Source organism: Aulonocara sp. 'chitande type north' Nkhata Bay, linkage group LG11, assembly GCF_057382095.1.
Source record: "Aulonocara sp. 'chitande type north' Nkhata Bay isolate Kocher_YH1m ecotype deep benthic linkage group LG11, A_spYH_male_GT1.1, whole genome shotgun sequence".
NCBI lineage: Eukaryota > Metazoa > Chordata > Actinopteri > Cichliformes > Cichlidae > Aulonocara > Aulonocara sp. 'chitande type north' Nkhata Bay.
In genome coordinates, this window is record NC_141354.1 from 37,762,159 (window position 1) to 37,784,636 (window position 22,478).

The 22,478-nt window shown below is 39.4% G+C and overlaps 1 protein-coding gene across 4 annotated transcripts; it reads right to left on the bottom strand.

Moving 5' to 3' along the window:
- Nucleotides 1-416: 416 nt before the first annotated feature.
- LOC147319760 (uncharacterized) lies at nt 417-21,042 on the bottom strand. Of its 4 annotated transcripts, none has more exons than XM_086312508.1 (25): nt 20,738-21,041; nt 18,037-18,289; nt 16,116-16,144; nt 15,185-15,476; nt 14,918-14,958; nt 14,336-14,609; nt 13,451-13,498; nt 13,117-13,160; nt 12,461-12,743; nt 12,046-12,089; nt 11,203-11,488; nt 10,650-10,693; nt 9,854-10,127; nt 9,424-9,473; nt 9,262-9,332; nt 8,871-9,085; nt 8,505-8,758; nt 7,715-7,867; nt 6,579-6,726; nt 4,887-4,916; nt 4,607-4,654; nt 2,746-2,793; nt 1,562-1,605; nt 1,277-1,387; nt 418-1,098 (listed from the first exon to the last, which is right to left on the bottom strand). In XM_086312508.1, exons 2-25 carry the CDS (start codon nt 18,278-18,280, stop codon nt 820-822), a joined length of 3,354 nt encoding a protein of 1,117 aa, XP_086168634.1. In that variant the 5' UTR covers nt 18,281-18,289; nt 20,738-21,041; the 3' UTR covers nt 418-819. The 4 variants fall into 4 exon arrangements, with proteins under 4 accessions (XP_086168637.1, XP_086168634.1, XP_086168636.1 ...); XM_086312507.1 differs by having other exon boundaries at nt 419-1,098; nt 9,262-9,335; nt 20,738-21,040; XM_086312511.1 differs by lacking the exon at nt 13,451-13,498 and having other exon boundaries at nt 417-1,098; nt 9,262-9,335; nt 20,738-21,042.
- Between the last annotated feature and the right edge of the window lie 1,436 nt (nt 21,043-22,478).

The window sequence follows — 22,478 nt, forward strand, 5'->3', positions numbered from 1 at the left end:
TGACATACCCCCACTCCAAGGCCCTGCATGTGTGGGTGGTTGTGGAGGAGCGGGAAGAGGGAGGCAGCTGGAGATGGGGAGGGAAGGAAGGGAGGGGCAGGTAACCCCTCCCTGGGGCCAGCTCCCCCGCTGACCCCAGTAGGCACTCCCACCCTCCGCGACCCGCCAGGGAAGGGGGGCCCAGGCCCATCAGACCGGGGCCCAGTGCAGTAACATGATGATCTCATTATCGTAAATTTGAAAGTGTATAAATGAAAACAAAGAAAAGCACAACAAATGCCGTCTTTTTACAAACTGTGCTGCTAGAAACAAACAGAATGTGTTTCTATGAAAGAAGGAAATGAAATCACTGTCAGATCATTTCTACACGTTTAAACCTGAAATAATTCTGCAGAAAATAAAAACATGAGAACAGAAAATTAAAAAGAGAAAGTTAAAATACAATGAAAAGATTAAATATTACAATAAAAAAAATGCTTCAAAAATCTTGATCTTATCCTCATGTTTGCATCAACCTAAGAACACACACACACACACACACACACACACACACACACACACACACACACACTGTACAGTAATTTTCAAATCGATGTTATTTCCTGTATTTTAACCTCAAATCTGCTCCTACATTATAAACTCTCCCTCATGTCAGAGTCAGTTGGACAGTCAGTCAGACTCTCTGCTACTTTCCATACTACAATCATGTAGTGCACTGAAAATAAATTCAGAAGCTACAAATCTAACTATACAAAAGTATTTTGGATTAAGTAAAATATTCATAAAATCAATGATGCCATTTTGATTGTTACCTTTGAATCATGAGCTGCTGTCTGATAACTTCTGCACCAGATCATTTCTGTTAATTTTCCTAAAAACCTTCTTGGTCACCTCCACAGACTTTTCTGTGTAGGTCTGCACCACCAGGTCCACCAGGTCACAGGTGCTGGCCTTCTCCAGTCGGCTCTCTGGGATGGGTTGGAGCTCCACCAAAACATCACGGTCCCGCAGGAACCACTTGAACTTTTCAAACTCCTCCTTTTTCAGATCTTCCAACATTTCCAAAAGCTTCTCTCTGTCTGAGTGGACTGTTAATGCCTGAGAACAAATGAGGAGATATAATTTGATATCAATCAGTTATCCAAAAATAAAATTATGCATAACAACCATCCAATTCAATCACGAGGGGGTTTTATTCAGTTTTACATTCTGAATTATGTTTAACCTGCATTTTAATGACTTAAAGCTTTTGTGTGTAAAGTCAGGCGTTACTCACCTTTGGCATCTGTGCTGCAGCATCACTGTCCCACTGTAACTTTAGCTTTTTATGCTCTTCTTCTTCTTCTGGATCCTCATCGTACCTCTTTCTGTTGGATTTGAACAATGCCTGGTAAAGTTAAAGCAAAGAAAGGAATATGATTAGATCAGTGATTAGTTAGTTAAGTGTAAGAACCATGACATTTAAACATTTTTAACACAGCAGTTAAAATATTGCTTTTAAAAATGTAAATCTTATGAATGAAGCTGTGTTGTGTAAAGTCAGAATAAGTTTCTTACTCACTTTCCTTCCCCGTGCAGGAGGATGTTTATCCACCGAGTGTTTCTCTGAGAAAGAAGAAAGATGAAACATAAATATTGATTGATTTGATTCATGAAGAGTTTTCCGATGGAGTGGAGTGTGTTTAATGTGCCAGGTTAAATATGCTATGAAAACATCAGAATCAGACTAGCAGCAGATATCTAACATTAATGGACTCAGATAAAGTGACCAGGCCCCGCCCACTTTGGAGCCATTAGAACAGCCAAATAAGGACCTACAGTAGTCCAGCCTAGAAGGAATAAAATACATTAACTGATTTTTCAGTATCACTCTGAGACAAAAAGTTTCTCATTTTATTCATAATCATCTGAATTTTTAAAGGATGAATCGTGGTCAGCAGGTTCCTCTGTCTTTGGCTGCATCCACACATATAAGGCTCATTATTGTAAACTTATATAACTGCATATCATTTTTTAATGGTTTGTGTTATATCACCACCTTTTGTTATGGCAATGACCTTTTAAAATGTATTTGATGCACATTTTAGTGTGGAGGGAGATATTTTTTGAAATGAGCCCAGAAAAATCCCTGTTTTGAAAAACAAAGGGTGAATGGGCGGTTCTTATTTAGTACTTTTCTACCAGATGTCTCATTCATCCATTCATACAAACACTTTTTCTGGGCTTTCTATCTCAAATTCACACTCCAGTGAGCCGGGTTCAATGTCCTGCCAAAGGATACTGAATCCAGACTGCAGCAGCCCTGAATTGAACCACCAACCTTCTTGATAACCATGTGCACAACCTTTGTCCCATTTTCATTTTACTTCCTGTTTTATTTTCAAAGCTGGGTTGTTCCTTTTCCTGCCTGCATTCATGTCTATGATTAAGTTACAAGTGCTTTAGTATCCCTCTCCATGGTGTGTATTTAGTCTGTGCATTTTCACTCTCCCTGGTCATTTTCTCATCGGCTTTAACTCCTGTTGTCTCCCTGCATCAGCTTTTCCTTCTTGTTTTGGATTCTGTGGTCATTTTTTTTGCTTCTATCGCAGTGGTTTTCATTCCAGTTTCACTCTATTTTTAGTTTTGAGTAAAGTCTAAGTGTGTGCAGTTCATCTTCAGTAAGGCAACAACTATGACAGTTTTTTCTTGAATACTAAAAGTAATTTACTGAAAAGATAGAACAGTTAATATCTGTGAACCTACCAGCTGCCAACTTGCCGACACCAGCTGCTCCCCTTGAGGATCCTGCAGCTGTGAAACATTGAGGAAAATTTACTGTAAGAAGTTAATTGGTTTAAACCACATTTAATGTAAGGAACAAATGGAATATGGACGCTTGATGTCATTGTTTGATGCATCAGAGTTTAATAATGAGCTGTGTCATCTGATTAAACAGGTGTAGCCGTCATGTCTGAGATTTGGTTTCAGACCATTTCAATGCAATTTCAGAATAATGTTGAAAAATATGTTTTGAAATAAGCTACGTTCAACTGCGCCCTGCCATACGGGGTCACTGCAGATGTTTGATTTGGCAGTTTTACAGCCGATACCCTTCCTGACATAACACAAAGGGGGATTTGTGCCTCTGACTGGAATCAAACCAGCATCCTTTCCTCTCCAAGTAAACCATACTTCTGTTCTATGGAGCTCTTTTCTAAAACCTTTCTGTAATAAATGGTGCCATTTTTGTTTCTTATCACAAGCTGATACCTAACAGCATCAGCTCCAGATCATCCTGTCTGTCTGTGCTAGTTTGTTCTTTGTCCCTCCTTCAGTTTTCCTTTACTAATGTTTGGTGTTTTTACTGGTTCTCCCTCCGTCTCTCGTCATCTGTGTCATCTTCTTCATATTTCTCTGTGTCAATGGAAAATTGTACTTAGTAGTCAGTATAATCTTTTAGTGATATGAGTTCGCATATGGTAGAATACTGCATGTAGTTATTTGTATTAGGAAATATTTAACCATGTATGCTTAGAGGCATATAATCAGTTGTGTAGTGACACGATGTGTGATCTCTAGCAGGCTGCAAAAGGCTTGGTGTGCACTCCAGGAATGCACCCCCACGTCCTGGGAGCATGAGAGAGGTCGTACTTTGTTTTATTGTTTTACGGTAGGATTAACGTAGCTATGTCTGTTTTAGTTCAAGTGCTTCTTTACATATAGATGAACTGCTGGACTTCCTCACCATGTTATCTAGGGTGAAACATCTAGGGTGAGGGGGAGACTACCCTCTTCCTGACCAAGGATGTTTCCTTTTGTGTTTTCATGTTATATGACCCTTTGATCAGCAGGACCACACACACACACACACACACACACACACACACACACACACACACACACACACACACACACTGAAGTATAAATAAAGACTGGGGCAGTTTCTTAGCGCGAGTCTCTGGAGGCTGCCCTTGCTAGCAAGAAGTTCTGTGTGTTTCTCTTCTCTGAGTCTTTACTGAAGAAGTGTTTTAGAATATATTCCTTAACACTCTGACTCTGTTTTGTTCTTCTTTTTTTGTTCTTGTACTTTTTGCCATCTCTGTGAAGCACTTCCTGTCCCTTTGAACGTTTTGATTAAAGAGAGTGAGCATGTAATCACTTCTGTTTGGTTGGGTTGTCTAACATATAACCTTGACCATCACTGGTAACTTTGACCTTGGACGCTAACAATGAAGGTTAAGGTCAAACCATAATCAAGTAAAAAAACAAAAATCCATATCCAGTAATACGACATGTGAGCAGCATGGAAGGAGATGTGCAACACACTTTTTATTTTTCAGTTCACAATGATGCCATAAAGTTTTGAAGGCTTATAGAAGCCAAAGATTTCAGCCAATTCTGCTCCAATCACATGGGTGAAGATGATCAAATACACCATCTTAGTATGCAATACTTCAAGGTCAAAGGTCAGGGTCATGCCATACAGGACAAAGCTTCAGTTTCAATTTAATCATCTCTAAAATTTAAAGCAACATCTTAGTCATTGGGGAACATAAGTACAGTTAGTACTGATCAGTTTTCTGTGTTTCATTATATAAAACTGAGTTAATATTGATGAACCTACCAGCCGACTGAGAGCTGACAGCAGCTGCTCCCACTGAGGATCCTGCAGCTGTTAAAAATAACAAGGAAAGTTTTTAATTTCTTAACAAATGTTCAAACTTTTTAACTTTCATTATGCCAGCAAACTGAAACATTAGAGACTCAGTGCCACCAAATTAAAACAATTAAATAACTACACCAAAGGATATTCCACTAAACTCTGGTCTACTTAAAAAAAACAAAAAAGAATCTGAATCTGAGTAAAAGGTTCGTCTAAATGCTCCTTTCGTGTGATATCTTACCTTCGGCTTGACCAGACTCTGGATGGTCATCTGGAATTCAAGGAAAATCAAAATATGGATACTTGACATTAGAGTTAAATATGAAAGTTTCATCTGAATAAAGCCGAGTGTTCAAGCAGCTGGTTGCCATGGGAACCCATTCTCTGAAACGCTCTATGCACTGTTGTTGAGCTAATCTGAAGGCCACGTGAAGTTTGTAGCGACTGACTCTGCAGAAAGTTGGAGGCCTCTGTGATTTTACGTGGCCCGTCACTTTGTGGCTGATTGGCTGTCGTTCTTTGTTATAATACCACTAATATATGATTACATATGTGAGTATATGTCCAGTGTGTACAGGTACATATGTCATATATATCATAGAAAATCCACAACATTAGTCCTGTGGTGAAATTCCCTTGCTACAAAATATTATACATACAGTCAGCTGTACTTCTATATACTAAATATATACTTATACTGGAGTATTTTTTTTCTACTCGTTCAAAATCACAAGACCCACATATTTAGGTCAAAGATTATCTTCAATTATATTAATGAAGTTTGTGCCCTTTATTGTATAAACACATGCTGATCAATACTGTTTGAAAATGTACTAGTTAGGATCAATAAGTAACCTTTGACTGTGTTATTGGCCAACGGTGACTGGTTCAAACAAAGGTTTCTTTGGCACTGCTAAAGTATGCGCATAGGACACTTTCTCTGCGTTTATCTGTAGCGCCTCACGCTGTGTCCAGCCCTTTCGATGCCTATACGGCAAACAAACCTGCCCCCTGTGCGTGAAGCTGGGATTCTGGTTCTCACCTCAGCCACCAGAAGGCAAGAAAAACCTTTACTCGGCATAGAAAGCAGCTTACGTCTGGCATGCGTACCTGACAAAATTGTCAAATTGATTAACTGTTAACTGCCGTTTTCTCATCAAACGGACAAAGTGAGCCAATTCAATGATGGATGTAAAAGTTATGGGGCAGGGTCAGAAAGTTATGCATCATACGTGGAAGATGAAAAGAAAGAACAAAGGATGAAAGAGTACCCAACGGCAGGCGGAGGGGTCACTGATCCCATATAAGAGGAGGGTCGATATGCCCCGCTCTGCTGCTTCTTCCCTGTCTGTCTGTTGTGTGTCTGTGCTGTTTGTGCTTTGAGGCTCTACACTCCGGGGTTGCTTCGCTTTGCTTGTTCACTTTTTCTGTCATCCTGGTTTATTGTACTGATTTCTGCTGTTCATATGACACTGTTTAATAAACTCTGTTCTAAGAATTCTACTCTTTTCCAGAGGATCTTTTTGAGTGATTGGATTTTAACTGGATCTGAAAAGCTGGACGTCCACAGCATTGGTGGGATAAGGTTATCATACTGGCTTCAAAATGTGCGACTCGACACTTGTTGCACAGGTGCCGTCTTATCACAGGACCACTGAACTGCTGAGAACGAGTGATTCTTTCACATGTTTGTAGAAGAGTCTGCATGTCTTAGTGCTGATTTTATACACCTGAGGCCATGGAAGCGATTTTAACACATGAATGAAAGGATGTGGATGAGCGAGTGAATACTTTTGGAAACAGTGTCAATCAAACTGCTGCAGACTCTTTTAAGTTTGATGGAAAAAAAAACATCTTACATTTGACATTTTATGACATACAGTATTTCTTATATTAGTAACAGTGTGGGTAATATTGCTTCATAACCACTGACCTGCTTGAATTTCACATTCCCATAGTGGCTCATCAGCTGGTTCACCATCAGCTGGGTGAGTGTGCACCAGTGTAAGTATGAGTTCACTGCCTGGATTCTTAACGTACACCTCATAGAAGTTTTGCCTATTGTATCTGAGGGTTAACTCCTGTGTTTGAAAAACAAAACAAAGGAACTTTAAAATACCTCTGTGAGCGCGCACACACACACACACACACACACACACACACACACACACACACACACACACACACACACACAGTTGTGGTTCTTACATCTGGCTATTAGTACAGAAATGGAGCCTCCAAGTTTTACATTTTACTTTTTAAATCTTCTTATTTAAATATATTTGATGGACAAAGTGTAGGTAAGAGACTAAAGATAAAAAGACAGTTTATCTGTGGACTTGTGATATTATTTAGATGCAGTAAGACAGATGTAAGTGATTTTCAGTCAAAACAATGTTGAGGCTCAGACTTTGAGTTTTTTAAATATGCTCTAATATGACCTGAGCACTTGCCCTTTGACCTTGTTCACATCAAGAGTTTTATAATGAACTAAAACTAAAACCAAAATTACCAGAAAAATGTGAACTGGCATAAAAACATAATGACCTACAGACCTTTTTACTCAGTTTAATCACATTTGTTTGTTTTTTTTATTATTATTCTTTTTAAATACACAACTTCTTACTTTCCTTATCTATCAGGTCATTTTGGGAAAAGGTGATGGCATTTAAATGAGCCATTTAAAAAAATAGCAGCACACTAATATAATTACTTTGCAACTCAATGTTTGAACTTAAGAGTTTTAGGATTTTCTTCAGAACTTGATTTTCCTGAAACACTAATGTTGACTTTTACCATTATTTTATGTTCTTCAGGTAAAACTATCATCAGCACCTGAAGAAGACTGAAATACAGCATCAAACACTGCTGTGTTAAAGTGTGTGCAGCTGTGCTAACAAAGACAGCTGATAGTCCCTGGTGTGATGGCCCTCACCTCACTGACTCAGCCAATGCAAAGACACACGTATGTTTCAGAGCAGCCGTGTCATTCTGGCTAAAATAAGGCCTGATGTGTTTTCTGCCAACAAGGTTTCGATCCACATGTAGCACAAACTTTACAAACTTTACCTTCGGCTGAATTTTTGCACTTGTGTTGTCGGCTTTGAGGCTGAAAAGACGCTCGGTTTGCAGGTACTGGTCTGGGGGATGCTTTATGATTTTTTTAAAGTTCAAATGGGATTTTGTCTCATCATTTTTCTCACGATATTTCTCAGCAATTTCCTGTTTAAGAAAAAAAAAAGAAAACAAAAAAGCAAAGTTATCAAAAATAGGGGTTAACTTTACACCAACTTACACCATCTGTGTTTGAAATGACATTTATAATCAAGCAATAAGATTTTTGTGAGAGAGTATTATGGTCTGCTGGAAAAGAAAAAGGGAGGAAAAAGTCACATTAATGAGAATAAAGTCAGAGATTGTTGTGAAATATTGTGTCAAACTCTGAGAGGGAGAGTATCACCATGTGAAGGTGATCAACATTTTGCATCTTCATGGGTGCTTTGTGAACTCTCGGGTTAATAACAAGTGACTAATTTTTAATAATCAGAGTTTTGTTATATGAAGTCTGTATGATGTAATATTATAAACTCTGGTCTGGATCCAAATAATCTCCAGATTACAGTGAAGAGATTTATCAGCAAAGTGACTCTCACAGGTGCTGCTGATGTTAAAAGAAAAACTATGATTAAAAAATATTCTTATAATCAAACAGAAGAGATTTATTGTAGCAATAGAGACATTTTTACAATTGGCTTCAATATAAAACACATTTTTCTTTCAGTGTCTCTTTTGTCTTTTGTCAGTCGGTCCTAATGTTTGGAATCTTGTCCTGTTTCACATCATTAAGATGTTCAGTTACCTGTTCCAGAGCAGGATCCTGTCGTATCAGGTAGACGTGGAGTTTGAGGAACGATGTGTTGGGTTTATAGTACATCAACATGTAACAGCTGATTTTTGGAGGAAATATGAAACGTATCAGGGTCGCGATTAGAGAGAAATGTGGCTCAGTTAACTTGACATGTGTTGGTGTGACCTCAGACACTGTTTCCACAACATCTCCACAGTCATCTATGTGAAGGACTGCAAACGTGTCCAATATGTCAGGGATGTCATCTGCAGGAGAACACAACAACACAAACATGGTGAGAAGAACAGTTTATAACAGTTTGTGCGCTCACTGTCAGAAATGTCAAACATCTGAAAGTCTTCCTTCATGTCCTCTTACCGATGCAGATCCAGTGTGGCAGGTGAACTTCATTTAACTTCCCAGCAGTGACTGTGACGTCCATCAGAGGACCTGCAGGCATGTATTGTCTGCTCTCCATCCTCTCCATGTGTCCCTCCCAAGATCTAAACTGGTACTGAAAGCTGGTCTTTCCCTTACAGACCCAGCGCAAGCCCGACACTCTGCATTCAAAGTGTCCTGCTGCAGACTGAAGGCTGAAACAGGAATTAAATACACACTCATGAAGGAACAACAGAGTGAATGGAAACACAGAGAGTAGTCGTGTGAATCGGATGCAAAATGAAGAATTTCCTCTGGGAATAAATCCAAAGCTGAACTGTTTCCTGTAGTTCCAGTTTGCTGTGCTGCAGCATTCAGGAAGTTGATTTACCTGTAAGTTGGAGCCTCGTCTGCATCTGTACTGTTCACCTCAGGTTCAAGATTAGTCCAATCACTGCAGTCCTGCTGCAGAGGACAGTCTCTTTAGTCAATAAGTACACATGTTTATAAAGAAAGAAACTTTAGCAATAAATGGATGAATGGAAGGGATTACCGTCAGGCTCTGACAACCTTCAAGCTCTGAACTTCTTTCAGTTTTTCGTCCTTGTTGAGACACAAAGAATTCAAATGAATGATGTTATGCTGACATATAAAATCATCCTCTAACTGTCCACATGTTTGCTGTTTGATCACTTTATGCTGTGCAGTGCTGCTTCAACATCAGAACAACATGTTCAGCAGGACGTGCAGCTGAGTGACGTCTAAGATGATCAAAAGCTGATGAATTCAAATATTCTCACCAGTGATGTCAGAACAAGACAGAGACGGAGAGAAAGGTTGGATTCAGCTCTGATGATTTATGCAAAGTTATTTTTGGACGTCTGTTGTTTCCTGTTTATTTTAATGTTTGTTGATTAGAAGTTGTTTAAACAGGTTTATTGTAAATTATGAAAATCTGTTTATTAAACTTTGTTTGGTCTCACCTGAGCTGCTCTCTGACAGCCTCAGCATCAGATCAGGTCTGTTCATGTCTGTTAAAACCTCCATGGTCACCTCCACAGACTGATGACCAAGTTTATCCACCATCACATTCACAAGGTCTTCTGTCCTGTTTGGATACCAGTACCTCTCCATTTGTGGCAGGCTCATCTTAAAGCACGTGAACGGCAGCAACTGCTTGAATTTCTTTAGATCCTTTTGACTAAATTCATTCAGTGTTTCCAAGAGAATCTGTCTGACAGCTTCCTGTTCTTTTTCCTGTAAAACCAAAACAATGTATTAAGTTACTGTAAAATATCTCTGTTGGACAATTTAAAGATTTATTTTTATTTAATTTCCAGAGAAACTGAAATAGAAATATCAAATATTAATAAAAAGATGTCTTCATTAATATTTATGTTTCAGAACGATCACCGACGAGACAGCTGGCGGTTTTGATATTTAACTTTGTGTATTTATGAACTTTAGTTTCATGAAAAAAAGTATTGTTTCCTTTCCATCAGTACTAAAACCTAAATGTCCTTTTTTCTGGAATTAAAGTCTTTGTAAAGTTAAAGACAAAGAAAAATCTAAAGATGTCATTTCCTGGTTTTATCGTCAGGAGTAGATCCTTCACTCTGTCGTCAGTGGAAACATTATTGCTGCAGACTCCACATTAACACTGTGAGAAGCATCCAGTTTCAAAGATGCTTCGTCTGTTTCATCGTGTTTAATGTTCAAGATGAGGATGATTTACAGCCTGAATCTACTGAATGAAAGCTGAGTTAAAGTCACACTCACTCTCTTCAACAGTGCAGCTCCATGTTCATCCACAGAGTGTTTCTCTGAGGAGGAAAGACATTTACCATCAACTCTGAGGATTCAAACATCATCACACATCCAAGTAGAATCAGCCTTCAGACGACACAGATGATTTAAAAGAGAAAATCATGTGAAACTAAATAAAATGACATAAGAACCCAACAAAGAAACCCTCCATCCTGTCCAACCAAAGTAACTGGGGGTTCCCAGCTGTGATAATGAGAGAGGGTACACCTGTCCACCTCAGGTTTTAAACAGACAGACAACCTTTCACACCCACATTTAATTTAGAACCAGCAATAAAGCCAACAAGCATGTGTTTGGACTGGAAACCAGAGCACTCTGAGGAAAAGCATGCAGGCACAGGGAGAACATGCAAACTCCACACAGAAAGGTTCCAGCCAACCAGGAGGCTCAAACACACAACCTTCATGCTGTGAGGACACAGTGCTAACCACTGCACCACCATGACACCACCAACACAAAAACCTGTTGATGACACAGAGTTTACACTCATGCATGTTGGTCTTACCTCTGGATGCTGAGCTGCTCTCTGATAACTTCTGCACCAGATCAGTTCTGTTCATGTGCATGAAAACTTCTCTGGTCACCTCCACAGACTGATGACCAAGTTCATCCACCATCAGATTCACTACATCTGCTCTGGTTGATGAGAGACTCAACCTCCGTGAGAAGAATGACAGATTCCTCCAAGGAATGATCGTCTGCAGGATCCTCTTAAATTCCTCGAGCTCCTCATCACTCAAATCATTCAAAGTTTCTAAAAGCAGATGTTTAACAGCTGCCATTGTTGCCAACTGGAACAATAAACACAATCACGGGGTCACATATTTATTTAGCCAAACACAAGCATCTATTTACTAGTTGTGGTACGTTTATGAAAAAAATGAAGAAAATCTAAAACTGTGATCCACTTTTATGGGTTTGAATACTTTTTCTTTACAGGCTGCAGTTCTTCTCTCACTGTGCAGATAAAAACTGAAATATATCCATCAAGAATCTTTCCCTGATTTCACATCATCTTTCATTCTTTATTAATATTTGTAAGTAGAATAAAGTTTCCTGTTTAATCTGAAAGTGTTTGATGTTTTCAGATTTCTCTGTCCTGTTGAAGAGTCAGGACAAATGTACATGCTGACACTTCCTCAGCTCATCCTCAGTGGTAAAGACATCCTGACATTAGTGTTGCAGAAAATTACTGCTGAAGAAGTCAAACTGAATGAAGCTTCAGTTTGTCACAAACATCCAGCAGAAATCATGAGAAAAATGAGTCAACATGAGAACTGATGATACTTTAGTCCTCTGACTTTCAGCCTGCTGTCTTGTACTGAATCAGAGATGTGACATGACTCACTTTGTGGATCAGTGCAGAGCGTCGTTCATCCACAGAGTGTTTCTCTGAGGAGAAAAGTGCTCAAAGTCACTCATGACAAACACATTTAACAACTAACTGACAATTATTCAGGAAATATGACTTTGGAAAAATGGACAATATGCAGAATTACACTGAAACCTCCTCAGCAATAATAAACAGTATGAAGGAGTCATTTTTACTCCTCCTCACAAAGTATTTGGATTTAATCTGGTCTCATTTTTATGTATTTATTGAAGTAGATTTTTCCAGAACAGCCATAAAATATGTTTTAAAGATGTGTTTTTTGTCTTTATTACAAATATTATTTATAAAGTCAAAGAAGACTTTAGTCAGACGTTTATGAGACATGAAAACAGTTTTATGACTTTAATGAGTTTTGATTTTGTTGTCTTACTTCGAGGCAGTGAGCTGCAGTCTGACAGCCTCTGAGCCAGATCAGTCCTCTTCATCTTCTTTAAGACCTCCATGGTCTTCTCCACTGACTGTTGGCCGTAAGTCAGCACCATCAGAAACACTGTGTGCTGCAGGTCTGTCCTCATGTACCACATCCATGAGAAGTCTGAGTAATATTTGTGATGAATTTGTCGCAGGGTCCAGTTGAACTTGTCTAGCTCTCGATCATTGAGCCCATCCAGAGCTTCCAGCAGCAGCTCAATAACAGACTCCATCGTTTCTACCTGGAAAATTCAAAGAAAATGTTCATGAGATAAATGTGACATTTCTCACTTTCAGGTTTGTTTGTTTTCTCATCAACACTTTACAAATGTAGATGTGTTTAGATGACATCATCCATCACATAAGGTGATGATGTCATTGGTCATATTTGTCACAATGATCACAAACAGCTGATTAACAATTATTCTGCTTCTGTTAACAAGTTCAGGACTTTTCTGACCTGCTGCAGACCTCCCTCACTGCACACGCTCAACTTATCAAACTTTGACTTTTCCAATCAAAATCAAATCATTTGTTTCTATTGAAGATTTCTATCCTGTGTTTATGAAATGAAAGCTGGATGATCTGAAGTCAGACAGATGTGACATGACTCACTTTGTGGATCAGTGCAGGCCAACGTTCATCCTCAGAGTGTTTCTCTGACAGAAAAGAAAGATTAAAAGCTTCATTCATGACTGATTTAACATCAGTGTTAATAATCAGACACTTTGAAATAACTGATGCTTTGATTTCATTCTGATGATCCTTGTAAGTTGGATTAATAACAACATTAAACTTGTTAACATGAAGTCATATTTGATGGGAAACTATCAACGTGTGAGGAAATGATCCAGTTCTGTTTCATTCAGTAATTCTTCTTCTTCTTCATCTTCTTCATCTTCATATCAATGAGTGTATTTATTGATTCATGTGTTTTCTGGACACTGACCTTTCTCTGTTTCCTCCACATCAAATCCTTCAGCTGATGATCCTGCAGCTGCAACACATTGAATACAAACTGTAACTACATGACACAGACACTGTGTGTGTCCTTTATGTGTGCTCATCCTGAGTATAACACTGAGTCCTGACAATAAAAAGCTTTAATATTTCACTTTCAGCTGTGCTGACTGAAGGCAGGAGGAGGCCATAGTTACACAATCACAGAGAAATCACTGAAAAGACTTTGAATCATTTACCTCATACAGGTCGTCTGTCTCCATAGTGGAGTTTCAATCAAAGCTAACATAAAGATCCATTTACAACACAAGACTGATATTAATGAGCTCAAAATGCAAAAAACAAAGAAAAATATTTTCAAAGGAAAGAAGTTCAAAGAGCTTTAAAAGAACATTTACTAAAGAAAGTCACTGATTCAATAAGCTGAATATTTTTACTTTAAACATTGAAATATGAAAAAAAATCTGTTTAATTTTACTGTGTTTGTACAACCTGAATGTGTTCATTTATCAACGTCTGTCCAAAATAAATCAGAGGAAACAAATTCTTTCATTTATAAATGATAATAAAGTTTATATTATGCACTTCTTGTTGTGAGTTTCTCTGATTTAATTCTTTAAATTAATTTTTACTGTAAGGTGTAATATTATATTTAAAATCCTTCCACACACAGTTAAGAATAATCCCAACATATCTGTTGTATTAATTTATGCAGCTTATGATTATTGTACAGCTGTCCTTCTTGGCCAGGACACTCTTGAAAAACAGATTTTTAATGTCACAAGTTTATTTTTTCCTGGTTAAATAAACTTTAATGAATAAATAAAATGTATTAAAGTTATTACAGACACTCTGACAGATTATTTCCTCTTACCTTTGAGTCCTGAGCTGCTCTCTGACAGCCTCTGCACCAGATCAGTTCTCTGCATGTCTGTTAAAACCTCCCTGATCACCTCCACAGACTGATGACCAAGTTTATCAATCATATCATTCACTATTTCTCTTCTGTCAGTTCTCAGTTCGATTTGTGGAAGACTCTTCTGAAACCGAGTGAACTGCAGGAACAACCTGAATTTGATGAGATCCTGATCACTCAAATCCTCCAGTGTTTCTAGAAGCACATCTTTAACAGCTGCCATTGTTGCAACCTGGAAAATTCAAACATTCATAAAGAAAAAATGTTTCCTCACTGAGAAAATTACAGATTTATGTTTTTGTAGCTGTTTTAAACTTTGAATGTTTTCAATGTTTTCTCTGAAACACTTTGTTTTCTTTTATTATCTTATTTATTAAGATGTATTTATGTAAACACACTTTTTAATAATCTTTGATTTTAAATCTAAAAACATTTCTGTGACAACTGTTTAATCTAAATGATGAAATTATGATTTTCAAACTGCATCTTATTGAATCAAAGCTGAACTCTGCAGAGTCAGACAGATGAGACGTTACTCACTTTATGGATCAGTGCAGACAGATGTTCATCCAGATGTTTGTCTGAAAAAAGAGAAATTAACAGAAATAGAAATAAGTGTTTAATAAAAGCTAATCGAGCTTTAAAAAAATACACAGAGATCAACAAAAAAAAGTTACATTTAAACCTGCTGAACATCATTTTCTGCTCGTCAACAATGCTCTCTTTGCTCTGTAAATCTGACTGTTTCTAATATGAACTGAAGCAGAAACACTTTTATCATTTTAACATGTTTTGTCTTTATCTTACTTTGAGCTTCTGAGCTGCTGTCTGTCAGCCTCTGAGCCAGATCAGTCCTCTTCATCTCCTTTAAAACCTCCACGATCTTCTCCACTGACTGTTGGCCAAAAGTCCTCACCATCAAAAACACCTCATCCTGCACGTCCTGCACATCCTGCAGGTCTGACATCTCAGGCGGACTCATGGGGATCATTGAGCCATGTTTTCTTCCCAGGATCTGGATGAAGTCTCTGAGCTCGCTGCCTCTCAGATCAGCCAGTGTCTCCAAAAGCAGCTCAATAAGAGACTCCATCGTTTCCACCTGGTAAAAACAGAGGTCACATGACAGCGATGCACCATTCAAATGTCTGCTTGATTTTTAATCAACAGAAACATTTTAGTGTGCTAAAAATAAATTCATGTTTGAATCCAATTCCTTCTAAAAACCTGAAAAGATGACCTTTGACCTTCAAAGCTGCGTCTTTTTAAGGTCATGACCGGTCGACCAGATGTAGAGCAGAAAATAACCTCCATGAACATCTGGTGCTCGGTGGGTACCTGCTTGGATTGGTTTTTTATTTCTTGGCTCATTTTTTCCTCTTTTTGAAGGATTTAATTTTCATGAACAGGTTTGTGACTCTGTTTTACTGCCTGACTGTAACTCTGTCAAAGACTGAGCTACAAAAACTGCAGTGAGTCTCCTGATTTTACAAACAGAGGGGAGCTTTAACTGCTCGCATCTTTACTGATAAACAGAAAGACTTGAATTTAATCTGCTTTTAAAATGTAAATAAGGTTTAATATTTCTACACCAATCATGTATAAAACTCATGTGTACATGACAAAGCTGCAGCTTGAATCTCATGTGTATGATTTGTGTTTAAGATGAAGATCATTTTCAGTCTTCATCTACTGAATCAAAGCTGAACTGTGTGAAGTCGACTGATGTGACGTTACTCACTCTCTGGCTCAGTGGAGGAAACTGTTTGTCTGAGGAGAAAAGAAAGAGAAAAAGTCAGATTAGAAACTGTTTTATCATCAGGCTTTATGAGGATTTAGAACATGAAAGATTTCACATCAAAGTGACACTTAAACCTCGTTAACTCGTTAATAATGATTTTAGAGAGAGGCCTAACTTTGTGAATGAGAGCACACACAGGATACTCTGATCACTTTTATGTGTGTGTATATATACTCACACACATATATAAATATACACTACATGTCTTTGAACGTGACGGGAGTCGACTCCACACCGGGGCGTTTCTGTCCAATGAGGGTCCCAGGCTGCCTCTCCCATGCTAACCAACCGTAACTTGGACATAACTTGGACATTCCCAGATAGACTTAAAGGAAACTCATTTCTGTTTGTATCCATAATCTCATTCTTTCAGTCCTCAGAGCTTGTGACCATATGCATGGGCAGGAACATAGCTCCACCTACAAATCTAAAACATCAGGGCCCGCTCTCTCCTCACCAGGGCAGATCAGCAGAGCATCCACATCACTGCAAACACAGCACTAATCTATCTGTCAGTCTCCTGCTCCACTCTCCCCTCCCCTGTGAACTCCCTTAGATACTTAAACACCTCCAAATGGGGGAACTCGTCCGTGACCTGGAGTGAGCACTCCACCCTTTACCAGCTGAGAACCATGGCCTAAAACTTGGAGGTGCTACTTTCACCCACTTGTTGCACATTCAGATTCAAACTGCCCCAGTGAGAGCTGGAGGTCGTGACTCCATGAAGCGCTTTGTCTCTCCAAAGCGTGCTGCACATGCGTGTCTGTTACATGCTTCCTTGATATGGGTTGCGTGACCAGAGAACTCCAGCTCTCTCAGGTACAGTAGATGCAGCTACGTCTCCAACATTCTGATAACTTCTGGAAAGTTCCCCATCCAGACGATGAAGGCAGTGATGGCATCTGAGTCTTTCTTCTTTATAAACACTGACAGATACTAGATACTGTGTGTTACTTTAATTTAGGACCAGCTGCAACTGAATAAATTCACAATACAGTTAATAAGTCCCATTTATTAAAACTGTAAAGGTGGAATTGTTTGACTGGAGTCCTCTGACACCTACAAACATTTGTATTTTTAAAGAAGCACCAATCAAAGCAGAAATAGAAAATTGTGTGAAACATTAGCAACAACCTGACAAATTCATTAAAATTTTAAATGATAGAAAAAAACACATCTGTGAGGTATGACAAAAATCTACCACAGACTTCAGTCAGTATGATGAGGGTTAATAGTGACATAATTATAACCTGTAGAGCTGCTTGAAGACTTTCCAACCATGTTGAATGATGTTGGATGTTTTTGTTCTGATCTGATCAAAATACTGTAACTGAGCTTGTGTAACAGTGTTTATGGTGTGTGTGATTCCATAATAACCACAATGGATTTGTGATGTTTATTGGCTCAATGGCGCCCTCTCTCAGAGGCAGTGGATCACTGCACTGTGTGGGATCATTAGGTATCAGCATGTGTGCGACCACTATACAGAGCATGTGACCTCTGTAACTGTCTAACTGTTAATAAGAAGAGTTTCAGTGGTTTGTTGTAATTGTGAAGTCCTGAAACAGTCACATAATATCACTGCACACCGGCTATAAGCTGCTATTATTTTGTAGTGTGCTGTGTTTGAGCCTCCTGTAATGAGCCAGCCTGCCTGACCTGCACATATTCTGCTCTAATCCACGTTATAAAAAGCAGCACGAAAATATAAACGTCTTTGTTCATCATTCACTACACAACACAGAGTCAAGAGATTTTTCTATCAGTCAGCACCTGGTTTCATATGAATGTGATAAACTATGTGCAGTATTCTCACATATTTAAGTCTTTGTTCTCTTATTTGTGGTTCCTGAGGTGATACCTGATAATCTCTGCACCAGATCAGTCCTGTTCATCTTCATTAAAGCCTTTCTGGTCTCCTCCACACTCTCTCCTCTGTACGTCTCCTCCATCAGCTTCACTACATCCTGTGTGTTTGCTGTTTTCAGTCGACCCCTTGGCTCGGATGATAGATCTTTCTCCAGTTCAGTGAGTGACTTGAACTCAGCAAAGTCCTCTGGACTCAACTGGTTCAGTGTTTCAATGAGCAGCTTCTTAGTCGTCATAGTTACCACCTGGAAAATGAAGGAATCATATTATACATGAAGGACAGCATGTCTGCTGTTTGTTCATTTGATGGATGGAAACGGACTGCTTTGTATTTCACTAATGACAACATTACTGACATGGACGTTTGTTACTTTTCTATCACCCAAATGAAAACTGTGATTGGACGTGAACGTCAAACATCAGCTTGAACCTTGAATAAAATTGAGAGGATTAGTTTTTGTCCCCAAAAGGACGTTGAGTTGTTTCTAAATAGCTGCAGAAAAAGTTACACTGTGAAGTAATAAATGAACCAGTACAATGTCTTGATGCATTCTCAATCATCCAGGAAAGTAAATCTCCAAGCTAGTGGAGCTGATCACAGCCACAGAAACAGCAATTCGTAACAACAATATTGCAGAAGTGGAAGCAGAGCAACTACGGACGAAAGTTTCGGCCTGTCTCAGCAATGCAAAGCCCCCAGCATCCAACATCACCATGGAGGAGAGGAAGGCACTCACATCACTTAGTGATGACAACAACATTATCCTCCTTCCAGCAGACAAGGGTAGGTGCACAGTATTGCTAAACCAGAAAGACTATCATGAGAAGATCTTGTCACTACTCAGTGATGAAAATACTTATGAGCCCCTGAAACGAGACCCAGGAAGTGGCTACAGCAAGAGGGCGATAGACTGTCTGAAGCAGTTAGAACAGGACAAGGCTGTTGACCGGACCTCATACCACAGGCTGTACCCAGGGGAGTCTACACCAAGTCTGTATGGTTTACCAAAAATACATAAACAGGGTGCACCTTTAAGACCGATTGTCTGCAGTTTCACCCATCGTGGCCAATTTGTACATGGAAGAAGTGGAAAAGAGGGCTTTGCTATCCTACCCTGGAACACCACCAAGCCATTGGTTCAGATATGTGGATGACACCTGGGTGAAAATGAAATCCCAGGACGTACTACATTTCACGGATCACATTAACTCGGTGGACCGACACATCAAATTCACCAGGGAGGATATGAAAAGTGGCAGGTTAGCCTTCTTAGACTGTGAGATTTCCATCAGTAATGGGGGACATCTAAAAGATGACGTGTACCGGAAACCTACACATACGGATCAGTATCTAAGGTTTGACTCTCGTCATCCACTGGAGCACAAACTGGGAGTCATCAGGACGCTACAACACAGAGCGAACACCATCCCCACTGACACAGCAGCCAGGGAGGCAGAAGAACAGCACATCAAGAAGGCCCTGAGTGGTCTTTGATCAGTGGGTTTTGGTCAGTGGTTGTTGATCAATGGTCATGAGAATTTGCATAATTATGATTAAGGAACTGACCTCCCAGCCTATTGTTCCTTCACTGGGCTGGTTTCAGTCATTATGCAAATGTACTGTTTATAAGATTTGGGGAAACCTGCAGTCAGCTGAGACTGAAGAAGTCACTCGGATGAGTGACGAAACGTTTCTCCCACAAAACGCTACGATCAGATGAACAGAATCAGCTTTTGGAGAACCAGTACAATGCACAACAGTCTCATTTTCTCCAGTAAAATTAATTATCCATCCCTGGTTTATACAAACTTTACAAATTAAAAATCTCAATTCGAACTGGTCAGAAACACACAATAAACAAACTGTTATTTGTTTATTGTAAAAAAAACCACAAACCTTTAAATAACATTTATAATAATTATTGTGTCATTATATCTGTGACTCTGACATTCACCATCCAGGAAGCAGAGTGTGTGAGGAAGATCTGGTGTCTGATGAAGATGAGAGATTAAGCTGCGCACAGATAACTTTAACCCTAGAATACTATCGCTATTTGATTTTCAACATTTACATGATTTCTCTCTCCTGCAGCTGTTAGTGTGTCGAGGAGACTGTGCCTTCACCAGGGAAGTCTCAAATGTCCCAGGAATGGGTGGACCAAAGACCAGCTTTCCAGTGTCATTATCTTTTTTAGGAATTTTGTTGTTCTTTGCCCTAATTTTTCTGTGATTTTGGAGCATTATTTTAGGGTCCCCACATGACACTTTTTTCATTTTGTTAGACATGGCACAGTTGAAAGTAAAAGAAGACAACTCTAATTTGTCATGTGTTGTAAAATTTTGATATATTTTGATGACAAGCACTTTTTGTTGGTCATATTATATCGGGTAAAAATCACCCGGCATTAGTGATTGTGTTGCTGTTTATAGCGATAGCGTTCTAGGGTTAAGATCACGTGACTATCGTGGCCTTTTGAAACCGCCACAACCAGAACTCTACCGTGACCGAGACCTCCGGTTCTTTCCCACAGAGCTCTGCACCTCTGCTTCAAACCAGCAACAGTCACATGATCTAATATAACTTATTATTGTATCTCATTCCCTGTTACACACACATGAAAACAACTCCAACAAGGAAGCAGAACTACGAACGTGAACTTCCAGGAGGAAGCAGAACTTAATGCCGCGCTTACCTTCAATACTTCATGTAAAATGTGAACACCTGGAATCACTGCTGATGGAAAATCATTCTTCAGTGTTTATGAAGCAGCTTAGTGTGAGGCACTGTTCTCCCGCTGCTTTCTCTCACTTTCTGTAAACGCTGAGGCGGAAAAACTTCCGCGTTTCTGCGTCTCTCTCCTCCCAGCTGTCAGCCCGCCTGGATAACGGGAAAAGTTCCATAATCCAAAGTAAGCATCACATTCACATGCTAACTAGAGCTACTTATGTCTGACTGAACACTCTTAAGCTGTAATTTACCACAGACGGTATAAATCTTTAATACTGTGTGTTTCTGTTATTCACTAAACTGTCAACGATCAGGAAGACCTGCAGTTTCCTGGAGAGCCAACAGGGGGCGAAACCAACCCACTGAATTAACAATGGTACAGGGACGAACGCTGGTTTGAGGGCGGAGTCCTTCACTCTGTCGTCAGTGGAAACATTATTGCTGCAGACTCCACATTAACACTGTGAGAAGCATCCAGTTTCAGAGATGCTTCGTCTGTTTCATCGTGTTTAATGTTCAAGATGAGGATGATTTACAGCCTGAATCTACTGAATGAAAGCTGAGTTAAAGTCACACTCACTCTCTTCAACAGTGCAGCTCCATGTTCATCCACAGAGTGTTTCTCTGAGGAGGAAAGACATTTACCATCAACTCTGAGGATTCAAACATCATCACACATCCAAGTAGAATCAGCCTTCAGACGACACAGATGATTTAAAAGAGAAAATCATGTGAAACTAAATAAAATGACATAAGAACCCAACAAAGAAACCCTCCATCCTGTCCAACCAAAGTAACTGGGGGTTCCCAGCTGTGATAATGAGAGAGGGTACACCTGTCCACCTCAGGTTTTAAACAGACAGACAACCTTTCACACCCACATTTAATTTAGAACCAGCAATAAAGCCAACAAGCATGTGTTTGGACTGGAAACCAGAGCACTCTGAGGAAAAGCATGCAGGCACAGGGAGAACATGCAAACTCCACACAGAAAGGTTCCAGCCAACCAGGAGGCTCAAACACACAACCTTCATGCTGTGAGGACACAGTGCTAACCACTGCACCACCATGACACCACCAACACAAAAACCTGTTGATGACACAGAGTTTACACTCATGCATGTTGGTCTTACCTCTGGATGCTGAGCTGCTCTCTGGTAACTTCTGCACCAGATCAGTTCTGTTCATGTGCATGAAAACTTCTCTGGTCACCTCCACAGACTGATGACCAAGTTCATCCACCATCAGATTCACTACATCTGCTCTGGTTGATGATGGACTCATCCAAAGAAAAATTGACTTCAGGAATCTCTTGAACTCCTCGAGCTCAAATCATTCGAAGCTTCCAAAAGCAGTTGTTTCACAGCTGCCACCATTGCCACCTGGAAAAGTCATTCAATTTGCAGGACATTTATTTATTTATCCATTTTATCCAAATAAGCTCTTTTAGAAAGTTCAGTATGACTTCTCATAATCACAAAAAAGCAGAAATCGTGAGAAAAATGACTCAACATGAGAACTGATGATACTTTAGTCCTCTGACTTTCAGCCTGCTGTCTTGTACTGAATCAGAGATGTGACATGACTCACTTTGTGGATCAGTGCAGAGCGTCGTTCGTCCACAGAGTGTTTCTCTGAGGAGAAAAGTGCTCAAAGTCACTCACAAGAGACTTACTTACCAACTGACAGTTGTATAATCTTCAACA

What these genes read in the sequence shown, in the direction of transcription:
- LOC147319760 (XM_086312507.1), bottom strand. Translation starts at nt 18,280, where the DNA reads ATGACGACTAAGAAGCTGCTCATTGAAACACTGAACCAGTTGAGTCCA. An exon ending in GAGCAGCTCAGCATCCAGAG is followed by an intron (nt 10,694 to 11,202) that starts GTAAGACCAACA and finishes TTTCCTCCTCAG; the next exon opens with AGAAACACTCTGTGGATGAA. An exon ending in CTGCAGCACAGATGCCAAAG is followed by an intron (nt 1,099 to 1,276) that starts GTGAGTAACGCC and finishes ATTTGTTCTCAG; the next exon opens with GCATTAACAGTCCACTCAGA.